Raw genomic sequence first — 17,613 nt, forward strand, 5'->3', positions numbered from 1 at the left:
TTGGTCCTGTGAAATACCTCGAGCTGAGATTAAAGGGAAGCATTAATTGCAAGCAAGCGGAGGGTCCCCGCGGATGAATAGCCCGCAGAGCACAAAATCCCCCCACTTCAAACACAAAGAGCGGAACGGTTCTCGTGGGACGACCGTGGCGATCGCTGCCTGCCCAGGATTATTCAGCGCTTCTCATGGGAGCCGGCGGTCAGTTTCCCCGCACTTGGCCGGGACGCCGTGCAGATGTGCATCCCACGGACTCCATGTTTGAAGTGATGGCTTGGACAATGGCGGCATTGTATCGGATTGGATGCCGGCCTGGAAGTGAAGCGCTTTCGTATCTGCTGAGAATGGGGACAGTGGGCTCGTTTGCTAAGAGAACTTCCGTGATCAAGAAAACTGAACTGGTTATTAAAGAACAAAAATATCTGCTGTTTGGTGGCAACAGTCTGCAGCCATCACCAACATCAATGCAGAACCTAGAGGGGTTTCTGGGGTAGTAAATTGATAGGTACGTGAAGCGCCCCACAGTGAGACACTTTTGTAAAATAAATACAGGCCGAGCATTATTTCAAGCCTAAAGTAAGAATGAAAATAACAAAGAAATATCAGGGATATTGCTGGCTAGTGTAGCCTTTCCCTACCAGACATTTGTGCCTCCTTATCCGTGCTGCGACCATCTGGCAGTTCTATCTCCATGCAGGGCTGTATTTCTGGGAAGGCCACAAAGACCATTGCATTGGGCGTTAGAAAACAGAAGGGTGGCTTGACTTGGAGAGATAAATCATCTCTTCTGGCCTGCAGTGCAGACACCTTGCTGTGCTCTGCTGCCTGAATTCTAGAGATCCATTCATTTATTTCTACTGCCTACTGTAAGTCACAGCAACATAGGAGAAAAGTCATTTATGGCTCATTTTACTCCGGAAAAAAACGTACTTCTTATTTGTTTGTTTGTACATATTTTATATTTTACAATTTTCCCCATAGTGCCCCTTTAAATCACCCTTTTAAAGGGACACTTAAGTCAAACAAAAAAAATGAGTTTTACTCACCTACGGCTTCCAATAGCCCCCTGCAGCTGTCCGGTGCCCTCGCCGTCTCCCTCCGATCCTCCTGGCCCCGCCGGCAGCCACTTCCTGTCTCGGTGACAGGAGCTGACAGGCTGGGGACGTGAGTGATTCTTCGCGTTTCCAGACACATTAGCACCCTCTATGCTGCTATATGGTATATGATATATGCTATAGCAGCATAGATGGCGCTATTGTGGCCAGGAACGCGAAGAATCACTCGCGTCCCCAGCCTGTCAGCTCTTGTCACCAAAACAGGAAGTGGCTGCCGGCGGGGCCAGGAGGATCGGAGGGAGACGGCGAGGGCACCGGACAGCTGCAGGGGGCTATTGGAAGCCCCGGGTGAGTAAAACTCATTTTTTTTTTTACTTAAGTGTCCCTTTAAGTGCTTACTTTTCCCAATTTAAAGTGCTTACTTTTCCCAATTTAAAGTACAACTGAGCTGACACTTCATCTATATCAATCTGTGTAGTTTGGGATCCTTCTATTTACCTGTTCTATGTTTTGAATGGCCTTCTCTATATTGCATTGCCTTGTCACCAGTTTGTGACTCTGACTGCAGCCAGTCACACAGGGGACAAAGAAGCAGCGCATGCTCTGGCCACTGGCGCTCCCTGTAATTTCACTCTCCTATTTGGATGTGCACAGCTGCTGCGGCCGGGAGTGTTATGGGTACAGGGCCCCCATCAGGAGGGGGACAACTGGCAGAAGAGTGAAGGGCCCGGGGCCCCCGGGTGGCGAGATCCCCCACCCCCCAAAACACCCTGGCAGGGCAACCGCCAGCAAAACAAAGCATGCGCCCACTTGGGGCCTCACACTCTGCAGGGCCCCCTGCTGGCCGCGGCATGTGCTGGCTGCGGCTCACATGTGCTGGCTGCGGCTCACTCAACAGCCCACCGCACTCCAGCCCTGACGTCACTCTTCTCTCACCGCTGTTCCTCGCCTCTGCTCTGTTTATAGTTAGAGCAGGGCTACAAGAAAATGGCCGCTGATGTCCACAAAATGGGGACATTGGTGGACATTATTTTTTAACCCTAATTTAACTACAGACGGAGGCTGGGAGCAGCGGGTAGAGAAGAGTGTCTTCAGTGTCTTAGGTGGGGAGGATGGACAGACGCTGGGCGGGCGAGGTGGGATGGACGCTTTCAATGCAGATTACTGGAGAAGAGGAGAGAAATATAGGAGGAATCTATTTTTCACTATGGAGATGCCCTTTAAATACTAACAGTTGCCATTTTTTGCTATCCACATTTTAATATCTTATCCCAACAATTCCAAGTTTACATTAGAACAATCCCATATTGGTCACAGGTTAAAGGGGAACTTCAGCCTAAACAAACATACTGTCATTAAGTTACATTAGTTATGTTAATTAGAATAGATAGGTAATATAATTTTTTACCCACCCTGTTTTAAAAGAACAGGCAAATGTTTGTGATTCATGGGGGCTGCCATCTTTGTCATGGGGGCAGCCATCTTTTTGGTTGAAAGGAGGTGACAAGGAGCAGGAGACACAGTTCCAACTGTCCTGTGTCCTGGTAACCCCTCCCAGCTGCACACGCTAGGCTTCAAATATCAAATTCAAAATGTAAAAAAAAAATTTTTGCACCAAAACAGCAGAACGAGAGCAACAACATCAGAAATCCCATCATGCTTTGCACAGCATCAGGGGGAAAAAGCCCGGGCAGTTTTCTTCTGTGCAGCTAAAAATGAGGCTTGGATAAGAGAAACAAAGTTCTGATGCTGTGAAACTGTTAAAGAAACACCAAACCTTTTCAGTTCTGCTGAGTAGATTTTTAGTCCGGAGGTTCACTTTAACAGTGCTGTGATTACTGTAAGTTGGTGATCCCCAGTCCCGTTCACCTGAGACCCAAACCGCCATCTTAAAGTGGAGATCCGCATCAAACTGAATGAAATGATCTCTGCAGTAGCCGATGGTGATTTCCTCTCTCTAAGCAGTGAATACCGTCTATCGATCCATGAAGCAGCAATCGTGCTGATTATCATTATTTTATCACTATGGCGATCGTGGATTTGGATTGCAGATTTCTGCTGTAATTGGTGATCAGGCTAGTGTATCGGTCACACTAATCAGCGGTGACATTTCCTTCTGATCATCCCTACGGCAGTATCAGCGCTATCCTCGCTTCGCTTCTTGCGTAACAGTCCTCGCGCCATGTGCTGCTTCTGAGACTGAAGATTTATCCCTCATTTTTTTCCTGTGTGTTTTTTTGCTGCAGTCCTTTCCAGAAGAGCGCGGCTTTTACGTTCATTATAATTTTACATTAGTTGTTTATAGCCGAAACGGAGTTGAAAGCGCCCAGAAACCTCACGGGCAGCAGAACCGGCATTTATCTGTGGAGGATTATTAATCGCGGGGTATTAAATCATAGATCACAGCAGCTTATCTCCAGCTTCTGTGCTGAACACGTTTTATATTTGTCTTATTTATTAAACCGCACAGTAAAGCTCTGCACTGTCACTGATTCTGCTCCTTCCTCCGTTTACTCTGCCACATTTCAGTGTCCGGAACCAGTGGGGGCCCAGCCTTGGGCCAGGGAGCGTTTGTCGTTGTAGAGTAAAGGCCATAGGTCAGATGATGTATGGGCAGATCGACCAAGAGACAGATCTCTCTCTGATCAAATCTGATCTGAGAGAAAACTGTTGCCTGCCCATACACTGCAGGCCGATACCTGATCCATTTCAGCTTGAAATATCTCGGGAATTGGCCTTGTGACGCCGCCTTGCTGCCCCAAATTTACTTTAAATAAGACTGCCGTCTCAATGCACGTACAAAATTACTTTAATATTGCCTTGGCTGCATGTTGTCACATGAAAAAGGATAAAAACAGACACACAATTTAAAAACATGAGTACCTGGCCAGGAATTGCGCGCTTCACTATATAGGGACCAGATCAAATTGGCCGCAAGGTGTAATCGCCCAGCCTCAGCCTACTGCAAAAAACACCAAGCAATTTGGATCAATAGGTCCTCAACCACCACCATAACACCACACATGCTGTGATCTAGAGCCGATTTTCCTCCCTGCTATGCGATCCACAGATCGCTGCAACAGTTATTAGCCTTTACATTCCTTCTGAGCGATGACAAACATTACTGCAGGCAAGCGTTTCCACAGGCTGACAAGTTCAAACTGGGGGTCACTGGATTGCTTAATAGAGCTTCACAAACAGTCGCATAGTGATGGTAACAACCAATGATACTATTTTGTTGAGCTTCCGCCCGCAGGGCCCTCCATTCACCACAATGCACTGGGTCTTGTAGTCCTCCTATGTGGCTATGCTGTGCATTGCTCCCTTCAATGATGGCTTCATAGCAGCGTTCAGTTACTTCCAACTGCAGGCAGAGAGCTGGCTCAGCGTGTCTGGCGTTACACGTGGGACTCCAGCGCGAGCACTCCCGCAGTAGCCACGCCCACCGACGCATTTCACCCTGCCCACGGGGCTTTCTCAAGGTATTTCAGCTTGAAATATCTCGGGAATTGGCCTTGTGACGCCGCCTTGCTGCCTCCCTGCGCTGACCCCCAATGTAAAATGTGCGCCCCGGTTCACAGTGCAGTATACTTGATCTGTCCATGTCCGTCGCTACCTCCCTCTTCATACACGCCCCCCCCCCCCCCCCACGTGTTTGCCGGCATATACATGGACGCGTGTGTGACAACACACATGTGCCCACGCTACGCCGGCAACCACATGGGGTGCGTGTTTGAAGACCGAGCCAGCGACGGACGCGTAAAATGTGCCCCACTATGCAATATATTTCACATTACGGGTGTCGTCGCTCTTCTCGATATCGCACAGCATTACCGCCACGCACCCGATCAAGCAAGTCCTACATCTTGCAGCATGTCCAATCAATACAGTGACCAATTTCGGCCATTTGATCACATCGTTGATCGAGCATGCTCGTGGCAGCACTGATTTTCATCCAATTCAATAAGAATGATCAAATCGGATGGCCGATCGGCCGCCAAGTCACCTGACTGATGTATGGCCACCTTTGGGGCTAGATTCTCCCCTTTGCTGGCAACAAGTGGCCGTGTTATTAGGGAATGTGGCCAGTTTCCAGGCCATAGTTCTTAATATCATTGATTTATAAAGCACCAACTTACGGTATTCGGTGACGCTGTACAAAGTAGGAGACATACCGTGTTCTCCCCAGGCTCTTTTAGCCGGGTGCTCCACCCGGCTAGTTTTAGTGACCACCCGGCTGTCATCAGCTCACCTCCTCCCCTCCTCCTATGCTGTAAGCAGTGTTGTGCAGAGAAGCGCTGGCCCTGCATTCTATAATCTCGCCCCACCCGGCTACTTTTTCATGCCACCCGGCTGGAAATAAATTCTGGGGAGAACACTGGACACACATGGTGTTCCTAATAACACTGACACGTGTATACATAAAACATAGACACTGGTACATTGTACATAATTGGTAGACATAGTAATTACAGGCACAAACATGATGAATAAAATTTATAGAAAATTCCAGCGATACAGTACATAGGTTCCATCTCTCCAATACTTCCTCTTTCACAGCCGTTAATAGGATTGACATCCTGACACTGTAAGTCATTCAAAGACAATAAAATTCAAGTGAAATAAAATTATTAAAACAGTTTGAAAATAGAGGTAAAGTTACAGATTAAAGCTCTTGGTGAACCAGAACTCACAGGAGTGTGTAAGGGGCTACAATGGACCAAAAAGCCCTCTTACTAAAATACTATGCAAAACAAAAATCGAGGTAGTAAAGGAAAACTTCCCTCCTCTCAGGAACAAAACTCAATGGCGAGGTGAAGATCTGTAATTTTATTGATCCAAATGAACAGAAATCTCATAGATTGCAATGCGTTTCTCTGGACTGGGCTCCCACTTCTGCAGGCACATAAGGAAAGTAAAATCTGAGGAGCACAACCTGAGATTGTTTAATTTTTGATTGGACTTCTCATAAGTGTTTTTTTATCTCTCTCTCCTTCAGGCAGCTGATCGTCACTGAGAGATTCTTGAGATATCCTGATCTGGTGAGACAGATCTACTCCAGCCTGAGCCACTCTGACAGGTAACGCCATGCAAGCTGTGTGTAACACCGTGCAATCCCGATCTTCTTTTATTTACCCTCCCTGACGGTACGCAGTTTCGGTGGCTGCGTCCACGGCAGGGATTTTTTGAATAAAACTTGTAATACTTGTAGCTAGCACTAGGCTAGCTACCTGTGTCCCCCAAGTCCCTCCGCACCTCTCTGATCCCCCCAATCACTGGCGCTTATATTTACTTAGCCGAGATCCCGCGAGAGCCGCAGCCCCCCCAATTAGCTTCACTCGTCGCTATGGCGACGATCGGACATGACGTCTGACATAATCGACGTCATGCGCAGTCCCGATCCTCCCCATAGCGAAGCCTGGAGGTGACTGGGAGGCTGCGCCATCCCGGGATCCCTGGGGGGTACGTATTATAGCGGCGATCTGAGCAGAACGGAAGGACTTGGGGGATACAGGTAGCTAGCCTAGTGCTAGCTACAAGTATTACAACACGTTTTATTCAAAAAATTCCTCCCGGGGCCATGCAGTCCTCTGCGGCGGCTACCCCGAGTGTAGGTCGGGGTTACCGCCAGGAGGGTTAAAAAAAAAAAAAAAAAAAGGGGGAAATTCGATGAGATTTCTTGAACATATAATAATAATAAAAAGCTTTCAGTTTTTCTGTACAACTGATTGATTATTTTGTCAAAATGCTGTAAAATTGCATTATTTTATTGTATGTCTTGTGACCGCCTTGATTCAATATAATGCGGTATTCTCAAATATCTTTCCACCTGTAGGGTGACCCTCTTAGAACTTCTTATGGTGAAGATGAGTGAGACAGGTCCTCTTGGGACGGAGCAGCTGGCCAGTGTACAGGCAGTAGCGGAGTTCCTCTCGGAATGCTTCCAGAATCAGTGCAGATCTGTGCTGAGCCTGGCCTCCCCTGGACACTGCGATGAGCAGGTGAGGTTCCCCATACATGCTGTCTACATATGCCCTCTATATGGGTTGTATCATACCTTCTCTTTGTTTGCTGTGTGTCTGCAGGAGGCCGTGGTGGTGATCAGACTCCTGGATGTCCTCTGTGAGCTGACCTCAGACAACCAACACCTGACCTGTTTACAGAACTACCCCGGGTTACTGGAAATGGCTGTCGGTATGCGCACACATTACAGTTATTCAATTAGAATAAATCTGACTTTCTCATGTAAGGTAGGCAGAAATTAATAATAATCACTCCCATCTCCGTAGCATCTGACAGTTATGCATGTCGGCTTTCCTAGAGAAGCATATGTGGAGGTTCAGAAGAGAGATGAATTATCTCCACATATCTGGATTATCTCTATTTATCTGTCCTAACTCACAATCAAGTTGAATCACTAAGTAGCGGTAAAGCTGCCGCACACGAGAAACGTGGGTTAAAATTATAGCACTCTACATGTGGTCCTGTTGCATAGCGTGCGCCCTTAAAGAGAAGCCGTGACCAAGAATTGAACTTCATCCCAATCAGTAGCTGATACCCCCTTTTACATGAGAAATCCTTTACTTTTCACAAATGGATCATCGGGGGGGGGGGGGGGGGGGGGGGGTACTCTGTATGGCTGATATTGTGGTCAAACCCCTCCCACAGTGTGACGTCAGGATCATGGTTCTGACATCACACTGTGGGAGCCTTGTTGCATTGTGAGAAGTAGCAGCTGTTTACAAAAAAAAACAAGCAGCATCTCCTTCCACAGATATCACCTGCCAGCAGTAAAAATGTCACCATGTGATAAATGTCAGAATGTAAATCAGGAAGAGGAAAGATTTTACAATGGGCAAACAATGACTAAATCATTTATACATCATTACTGTAAAAATGAAGCACTTTTTTATTACATTATTTTCACTAGAGTTCCTCTTTATGTTACGTGTGCTTCTTGTAATTGTGCCGCAATGTGTAGCTTTAGCGCGCCCGCTTCTACGTTAATTGTCCTAGTAGCGGTCACGCTACATAACTGCCCTGCTATTACTAAAAGCGTTTGTAACTTAAAGGACAACTGAGGCAAGAGGGATATGGGGGCTGCCATATTTATTTCCTTTTAAGCGATACCAGTTGCCTGGCAGCCCTGCTGATCCTTTGCCTTTTAATACTTTCAGCCACAGACCCTGAACAAGCATGCAGCAGATCAGGTGTTTCTGACATAATTATCACATCTGACAAGATTAGCTGCATGCTCATTTCTTGTGTTATTCAGACACTACTGCAGCCAAATAGATCAGGAGGGCTGCCAGGCAACTGGTATTGGTTAAAAGGAAATAAATATGGCAGCCTCCATATACCTTTCACTTCAGTTGGCCTTTAATAGCGCACGCTACGCAACAGGACCGCACGTAGCGTGCACGCGCTCATTTTATTCCGTGTTGCTTGTGTGTGGTAGCTTAACCGATACTTAGGGATGCAACCAGAATGCATCCCTCCTAGGTCCTTATCCAGTAAAACTGGAAGCACGCATTAGAACCGTATGCGTTTTTCCATAGAGCGGAAAATGCATGCAAATTCACTTATCCTGTTGGTCTATCTATGGGCCACACAAAAACTGCATTGCTGTGTGATTTGCAATGCGATTTTCAGGGCTTTTTTTTTCCTCTTCAAATCACAAAAGGCAATTGTGATTTTGATGTGACTTTCACTGGATGCAAGGAACACAAAAATGCAGCATGCAGGACTTTTGCGATCAGGCAAAATCGCATTGCATTCGCATCACACTTTTATTAGAATGGTTCCTGTGATTTTCATTATTTTTCTGATGTCCTTGCGTTTTTGCGATTCGCATGCAATCTGAGCAAAATTGTGCGTCGTGTAAAACAACCCTCAGTGCGTCCCAAACTCGCAAGACAAGACAAATAACATATATATCGCGCTTTTCTCCTGGCAGACTCAAAGCGCCAGAGCAGCAGCCACTAGGGCGCGCTCTATAGGCAGTAGCAGTGTTAGGGAGACTTGCCTACGGTCTCCTACTGAATAGGTGCTGGCTTACTGAACAGGCAGAGCCGAGATTCGAACCCAGGTCTCCTGTGTCAGAGGCAGAGCCCTTAACCATTACACTATCCGCACAGCAAGTTCATTCTTCTCCTATACTGTATTCGAATTGCATGCGATTCATATGCAATGCCCTCCTATGGGAACTCAAAAACGCATGCATTTTTGAGTGTAAAAAAAGAAATGACTTATTGCTGTTTTATTTCACTTCTTGAATATTATTATTATTTTTAGCATTAAGTATTTATATAGAGCCGACGTCTTCCGCAGCGCTGTACAGAGTATATAGTCTTGTCACTTCACTGTCCCTCAGAGGGGCTCGCAATCTAATCCCTGCCCCAGTCACATGTCTGTCTCAGTCAAGGGCCAATTTAGAAGGAAGCCAATTAACTTACTTTGAAAATCAGTTTTCTTTCAGTTATAACTGAAAGCAACTAATTAAGTGTAATCGGGACCTAGGCCCGTGATGATACAATCAATATATGTCTTAAAGAAAACCTGAATTGAAAATTTAAAAGTCAAATAACCATCACAAGTCATACTTACCTCCTGTGTAGTCTACTCATCAATCTCTTTATCCTTTCCTGCGTCCTGTTTGGCCACTGTGATCAATGGAATTCTCCGTCCTCCATTTTGAAAATGGCCATTACCCCATAACCACTTTCTGCTCAGCACACAGTTAAACTGTAACATCGCCCACTTGAGCCATAGGGAAACATGGACACATCAGTTCTCCTCTCAGCTGTAACTGACAGCAACTGATATATAACTGACAGCAGCTGGTATATTTCAGTTCTGACAAATTGTTGTCAGAACTGGAAGGGATCACTGTCAGAAGAAAATGGTGAGCTTCTGAGAGGAACTGATGGCAAGGTAACTATGCAATGTTCATTTGAAGTTACCTCATGTGTTTATTTTCAATAATTGTACTCAGTACAGGTTCCCTTTAAGGAGCCCATTAACGATACGATCCGCCAGACGATTGATTGTTTCCAATCGGCCGTATAATCGGTCGTGCCCACTACTGGTCAAAAACCTGCTGACCAATTCGATCAGATTCGTTTTCCGGATCAATTCCAAACGATCCCATTGATCTCATTGGGTTAGCGGATTTTCAGCTGTTAGCAGGCACGACCACTTGTTTCCGAGCCATTTTACCGCAGAAACAATTGATCTTTTGGCTGATTTTGGTCACCTTTTAAGGTGCCCATACACTGTACAATTGTTTTTTGTAGTTTTTTTTTTTTCGACCAGAGAAATTGGATCAATTTTTTTCCCCTTGATCAAATAGTTTAAAAAATTAAAACAAAATCGCACACACTTTTCCTGAAAATATCAAATGAACTACCGAGTAAAACTTTCTGTTCTCTTTTTATATCTTATTTTTCCAACACATCTGATCAGATATAGGAAAAATTGTTTTTTTTTCTTGATCGAAAAAAAAAGTTTATTTTTTGATATCTTATAATTGATTGTTATTAGTGAAACAAATGGAAAATAGATGAATTTGATTGTATGGTCACCTTTGCAGTGGTGAAAGGTGGCAGGCCGGGTATATGACTGAGATGAGGAACATTCTGAATATTCACTTGATCAGCCACAAATTGCCCAGTGTGTGCCCAGCTTGTATACTTACACCAGTTTTTGTGTCTCTTGAGGTTTTATTAGTATCATTTTTTTTCTGGTTAATCGTGATTTTTCCTCTTACTTCCTGCAGAGACTTTACGGCTAACGCATCTAGCGGGAAAACAAAGCCGGAACATTTTCACCTCCACTCACAGCGCCAGCCTGGGCCAGGATCTCACGCACGCCGCTGTCGGCTTCAAGGCCCATCTGATACGCCTGATCGCCAATCTGTGCTACAGAAACCGAGACAACCAGGACAGGGTAGGGATCCTTCCCAATGTCTGTCTGCATCACTCTACGCCAGGGAACCATTCTGTTGTAGAAAGCAAAGAAAGGCTTTGGCTTTGAGGTGTTATCTATTTATCTCCTCACAAATATGCAGGCTGACACCCGACTGTACTGACCTGCCAGGGACACCCTCCTGTACTGACCTGCCAGGGACACCCTCCTGTACTGACCTGCCAGGGACACCCTCCTGTACTGACCTGCCAGGGACACCCTACTGTACTGACCTGCCAGGGACACCCTCCTGTACTGACCTGCCAGGGACACCCTTCTGTACTGACCTGCCAGGGACACCCTCCTGTACTGACCTGCCAGGGACACCCTCCTGTACTGACCTGCCAGGGACACCCTCCTGTACTGACCTGCCAGGGACACCCTCCTGTACTGACCTGCCAGGGACACCCTCCTGTACTGACCTGCCAGGGACACCCTCCTGTACTGACCTGCCAGGGACACCCTCCTGTACTGACCTGCCAGGGACACCCTCCTGTACTGACCTGCCAGGGACACCCTCCTGTACTGACCTGCCAGGGACACCCTCCTGTACTGACCTGCCAGGGACACCCTCCTGTACTGACCTGCCAGGGACACCCTCCTGTACTGACCTGCCAGGGACACCCTCCTGTACTGACCTGCCAGGGACACCCTCCTGTACTGACCTGCCAGGGACACCCTCCTGTACTGACCTGCCAGGGACACCCTACTGTACTGACCTGCCAGGGACACCCTACTGCACTGGCCTACCAGGGACACCCTCCTGCACTGACCTGCCAGGGACACCCTCCTGTACTGACCTGCCAGGGACACCCTCCTGTACTGACCTGCCAGGGACACCCTCCTGTACTGACCTGCCAGGGACACCCTCCTGTACTGACCTGCCAGGGACACCCTCCTGTACTGACCTGCCAGGGACACCCTCCTGTACTGACCTGCCAGGGACACCCTACTGTACTGACCTGCCAGGGACACCCTCCTGTACTGACCTGCCAGGGGCACCCTCCTGTACTGACCTGCCAGGGGCATAATAATAATATGGTAGGATATTAGACTATGACTGTGGTAGGATTAGATTGTGAGCTCCTCTGAGGACAGTCAGTGACATGACTATGTACTCTGTAATGTGCTGCATAAGATGTCAGTGCTATATAAATACATAATAATAATATGGTAGGACATTAGACTATGTCTATGGTAGAGATTAGATTGTGAGCTCATCTGAGGACAGTCAGTGACATGACTATGTACTCTGTAAAGTGCTGCAGAAGATGTCCATGCTAAGTATATACATAATAATAATATGGAAGGACTTTGTTAGCAATATTCTGGTATACCTGTCCCAGCTGAGATTTGGTGTATTTTATGTGTTGTCCTAGTTTTCTAAACCTTCTTTTCACACTACATTTTCTGTGTGTGACTAATAAGATAATAATCCTTCCACTCTCATTGATGAGTGAAGAATGTGGTAAGGCCCAGGATCTCGGGCTAGCTGGCATCTATCCAGAGAGAGAATTTGCCCCCTGTGGGAGAGCGATCTCTTGCCTCCCTGCCTGCCCGGCGGATGTTGCCCCACAGATGAGTGGTTCAGTGCTCTGGGCCTGCTTGTGGGTGACACCTGCGTACGGCGAGAGGAACCTGCGCAGGTGGCTGGGTCTGTGATGTTAGGATCCATGCTAGCCTCTCCGAGGGGGTCACACACTGACCTGAAAGCTTAATTCCTTGCGGAAGGCAAACACTGATTCACCCTACTAATCTCCCCATTTGTTGAGAATTATTTCCTGACTGTTTGCCGGAGATTTATCACTTTATCACATCCTGAGTCATTCCTTCGCTGCCCTCACCTGCGGGAGGTTCCTGAGTCGCTGCCGCACGCCGCTCCAGGGGCAGGAAGGAATAAGTCAATAGACTGAGTGCTCTCATCCATTGATCTCCGCCGAGACCTTCACAGACCCCGGAGGAGAAGCCTAGCCCAATTAATCAAATAATTTACAGTGCAGCAACGAGAGGGAATATTTGTACAATCGCGTCTTCCCCCCTCTCTCCTCTCCAGCTAGATAAACTTCCTGCTAGGTGTTTTTCTGCCCGTGGCAAAGGAATTGTAAGCTTTGTTGTTTTATGCTGTTCCGCGATGATTTTGCATATCCTGATCTGGATGCTGACATCATACTTATTCAGGAAGGATGAGCATTTTGTATCGACGCTCCCTAAGGGGGCTAAAGATGGGGCTGTTAAAGGCAAACTCTGTGCTGAAATATTTCCCTACAGAACAGCATCACAAATGCATGAAAAAACACAAATTATTATTTGTTTTTTTACCAGTATATAGCGCCATCTTCCGCAGCTAATGAGCAAAACTCACTGGCCCATGATAGATCACATTAACCATTTACCGCCATCCTAACGTATTAAAACGTCATGCTTACCGCTATTAACAGCAACATGACGTTTTAATACGTCGCGCATTCCCGCCGCTGCTACCGCCGTGTGTCCGCCGCTACCGCCGCCATTACCGTCGGGATCCCGTGCTGGGCGATTGGGGAAGAGGACTGAACAGTCCTCTACCCAATCGCAGTGCCTGGAGTGAATGGACGTGACCGCGAACAGCGGCTACGTCCATTCACATAAACAGGAAATGTAACAGTTTAATAAAGTGTGTAAAAAAAAAAAAAAAAAAAGTGAACACGTCCTATGAGTGTTCACCAGCGCCATCTTGTGGCCAAAAAGTATATTACACTTACAAAATACATACATTTTCAAGTATATACACATCATTAATAAAATTACACTTCCAACCCTCCCCCCCAAAAAAAACACTTGTAAAAAAAAAAATCAGCTTAAAAAAAATAAATAAATAGTTACCTTAGGGACTCAGCTTTTTTTATTCTATATTTTATGGGGGAAAATTAATTTTAATTTATTACATAGGGGCTTGTAATTATGGCCAGAACAAACAGAAAAATAACCACTTATATTTCAAAATAATATACTGTCGCCATACATTGTGGTAGGGACATAATCTAAACGGTTTAATTATCGGGACCACTGGGCAAATAAAACGTGTTTGTTTTATCCACAGGAGAATGTTTAATTTTAAAACTATAAAGGCTGAACACTGAGAAATAATGATTTTTTTTCTTTTTTTTTCTGTTTTTCTCATTAAAATGCATTTAGAATAAAAAAATTCTTAGCAAAATGTACTATCCACAGAAAGCCTAATTGGTGGCGAAAAAAACGAGGTATAGATCATTTTCTTGTGATAAGTAGTAATAAAGTTATTAGGGAATAAAAGGGAGGAGCGCTGACAACTGAAAATTGCTCTGGTCCGTTAGGATAAAAACCCTTGGGGGTGAACTGGTTAAAGGATTACGATCGATTAAAACACATTTTTTTTAAAGTGAACCAGAGACTAAGCACCCTCATGTATTTCACCATATATATCAGTGGGAACATTAGAGAAAACACCTACCCTGCTCTCTGCTTCATCCTTCACTGCTCAGCCTGCTTGTTACCAGCCCTGATAAAATCCCCGACTGAGCATTCAGTCTGGCTTTGCTCAAGAATTATTTTAGCTGAGTCTGTCTTCTCTGATGTCTTTTCAAGCCAAGCCTGCCCCCTCCTGGCTCTGCTTTCCTGTTCTGTATATTTGCAGGAGCTTGGCAACTTGACGCCAATTGGCGTTATGCTGTCCAGGGACTGCCACCCTCCTGACGCCGATCGGCGTTAGGCGGTCGGGAGGGGGTTAAACTTTCACTTTTTAATATCTGGTTGCAAATCCTTCGCAGTCAATTATAGCCTGAAGTCTGGAACACATAGCCATCACCTCAGGTTAGCAACACCAAAAGACCTGGAAGACCACGGAAAACAACTGTGGTGGATGATCGAAGAATTCTTTCCCTGGTGAAGAAAACATCCTGCACAACAGTTGGCCAGACCAAGAACAGTCTGCAGGAGGTAGGTGTATGTGTGTCAAAGTCAACACCTAAAAAAGCCTTCACAGTTCTGGAACAACATCCTATGGACATGAGCCCAAGATCAACTTGTACTGGAGTGACGGGAAGAGACGAGTATGGAGAAGGAAAGGAACTGCTCATGATCCTAAGCATACCACCTCATCAGTGAAGCATGATGGTGGTAGTGTCATGGCGTGGGCATATATGACTGGCAGTGGAACTGGTTTCTTTTGTATTTATTGATGATGTGACTGCTGACAAAAGCAGCAAGATGAATTCCGAAGTGTTTTGGGCAATGTTATCTGCTCATGTTCAGCCAAATGCTTCAGAACTCAAGTTTTTCACAGTGCAGATGGACAATGACACAAAGCTCCTGCAAATGCAACCAAAGGATTTTTTAAGGGAAAGAAGTGGAATGTTATGCAATGGCCAAGTCAGTCACCTGACCTGAATCCGATTGAGCATGCATTTCACTTGCTGAAGACAAAACTGAAGGGAAATGCTCCAAGAACAAGCAGGAACTGAAGACAGTTGCAGTAGAGGCCTGGCAGAGCATCACCAGGGATGAAGCCCAGCATCTGGTGATATCTGTGCGCTCCAGACTTCAGACTGTAATTAACTGCAAAGGATTTACAAACCAAGTATTAAAAAGTGAAAGTTTGATTTATGATTATTATTCTGTCCCATTACTTTTGCTCCCATAACAAGTGGGAGGCACATTTGTCAATTGTTGTAATTCCTACACCGTTCACCTGATTTGGATGTAAATACCCTCAAATTAAATCTGACAGTCTGCAGTTAAATCACTATTGGGGAGATTGGAGGAGACTTACCTGCTCCAGCGATGCATCATATCTCTTCTGTTCTTCTTGGCAGTCCTCCTTCTCCAGATCACGTGACATGCCTGAAGAACCAGAATACCAGAGGTATGCAGCATAGAGCGCATGGCTGTTGGGTAGATCGGAGGAGACTTGAAGCAGCACTGGAGCAGGTTAATAATAAACTGCTCCACTGCACTACTCTGCTATAGTTACAGCACTTAGTTTGAGACTGTTCAATGAATGTTAAACCTTGATTAACAATTTGGCCCGCAAACGGGTATTGACCGTGAGGGCAGTCGATATTGTCTTGTCCATCTTTCCATGTCACATGCATCTGGCCAGTCTCCTCCCACCACACTACTGAGGGCAGGGCATATGTGGACCTGGAACAGAGGGCCATGGAGCTGGCCCATGTGTAGGAGGGGGTGGGTAGCAGTAATTTGAGTACAGTATGGCTGCACAGATGAAGCCCGAGGCCCTTTGCTCCCCCATAAGCAGGGTCCTCCCAAAGCCCTATCAGGTGGGCGCTCCTCCCGGCTAATTCTGGTGTGCGCCCAGCTATTGACTTTCCTCCTCACTCCCCTCCTATCACAGCAGCTTATGGAGGGGGGACCTATACACTGCAGGAGTGCAGTGTATACTAATTAAGGGGGAGTGTGATGCACAGACTCGCAGCTAGGGGGCAGTAGCACTGTTTACGCAGATGATTGTTCTCAAACTTTCTCCTGATCTTCTGCTGCTGATACATGGGACGGGCATACCTCCCAACTTTTGAAGACGGGAAAAAGGGACACTAAGACATGCCCCTGCCACACCTTTAACCACGCCCCAATTTTTCAAAACCACACCCCTACCTTATACAGTTTCCCCTCCATCCTACGCAGAGATTGGCGCATGGAGCGATAGTAGGCAAGCTATTTAAAGAATAATCACAGCCCACGTATGTGATAAAGGATAGAAATTAGAGCAGAGCTGCCCACACTTTTTCGGCTTGTGAGCTGCTTAAAGGAGAACTGTAGTGAGAGGTAAACGGAGGCTGCCATGTTTATTTCCTCTTAAGCAATACCAGTTGCCTGGCAGCCCTGCTGATCCTCTGCCTCTAATACTATTAGCCATAGCCCCTGAACAAGCATGCAGCAGATCAGGTGTTTCAGACTTTAAAGTCAGATCTGACAAGACTAGCTGCTTGCTTGTTTCTGGTGTTATTCAGATACTACTGCAGAGAAATAGACCAGCAGGGCTGCCAGGCAACTAGTATTGATTAAAAGGAAATAAATATGGCAGCCTCCGTATACCTCTTACTTCCGTTCTCCTTTAAAACAATTATCAAGTCAAAATGATCTACCCTATGTACAATTTTAGGAACACATTTGTATATACAGAATGTAAACTGTGGTGAGGTCGAGATCTACCATGAAGTCCTTCGCGATCTACCTAATGGGCACCCCTGATTTAGAGTAAACCGCTCTACATGAAGAGTTATGAATATATTAAATAAGAAAATAAAGACTGAAATGTGCAAAATATTCTATTCTTTATTTCTGGCAAAAAACTTCACATGTCAGAAATGCTAACACAGTGCTATCCCCTATACAAGAGTATAACTATAGTCCCAGGACTGTAAATGCATAAAATCACACAACTATCCCTAATTAACCTTCCTGGCGGTATGGTTTTTTTAACCTTTTTTTCTTTTTTAGCATGTAGCTAGCCTAGCGCTAGCTACATGCTTCCCCCCCCTCCCTGCGGCGTCCCTCCGTACCGTCTGATCGCCGCCGGCGCGCTTGCCCATAGGGAAATCCTGTTCTGAATGGGATTTCC

General features: G+C 46.0%; 1 protein-coding gene across 1 annotated transcript in view; it reads left to right on the forward strand.

Moving 5' to 3' along the window:
* The window catches only part of ATXN10 (ataxin 10), a 184,679-nt gene that overhangs the window by 89,956 nt on the left and 77,110 nt on the right, over positions 1–17,613 (forward strand). Inside the window, exons 6-9 of the mRNA XM_068273079.1 lie at positions 6,052–6,132; positions 6,889–7,054; positions 7,139–7,247; positions 10,831–11,000. Coding sequence (XP_068129180.1) covers positions 6,052–6,132; positions 6,889–7,054; positions 7,139–7,247; positions 10,831–11,000 — 526 coding nt within the window. The remainder of the gene's footprint in view (positions 1–6,051; positions 6,133–6,888; positions 7,055–7,138; positions 7,248–10,830; positions 11,001–17,613) is intronic.

The sequence above is a fragment of the Hyperolius riggenbachi genome, chromosome 3, assembly GCF_040937935.1.
Source record: "Hyperolius riggenbachi isolate aHypRig1 chromosome 3, aHypRig1.pri, whole genome shotgun sequence".
Classification (NCBI taxonomy): Eukaryota; Metazoa; Chordata; class Amphibia; order Anura; family Hyperoliidae; genus Hyperolius; species Hyperolius riggenbachi.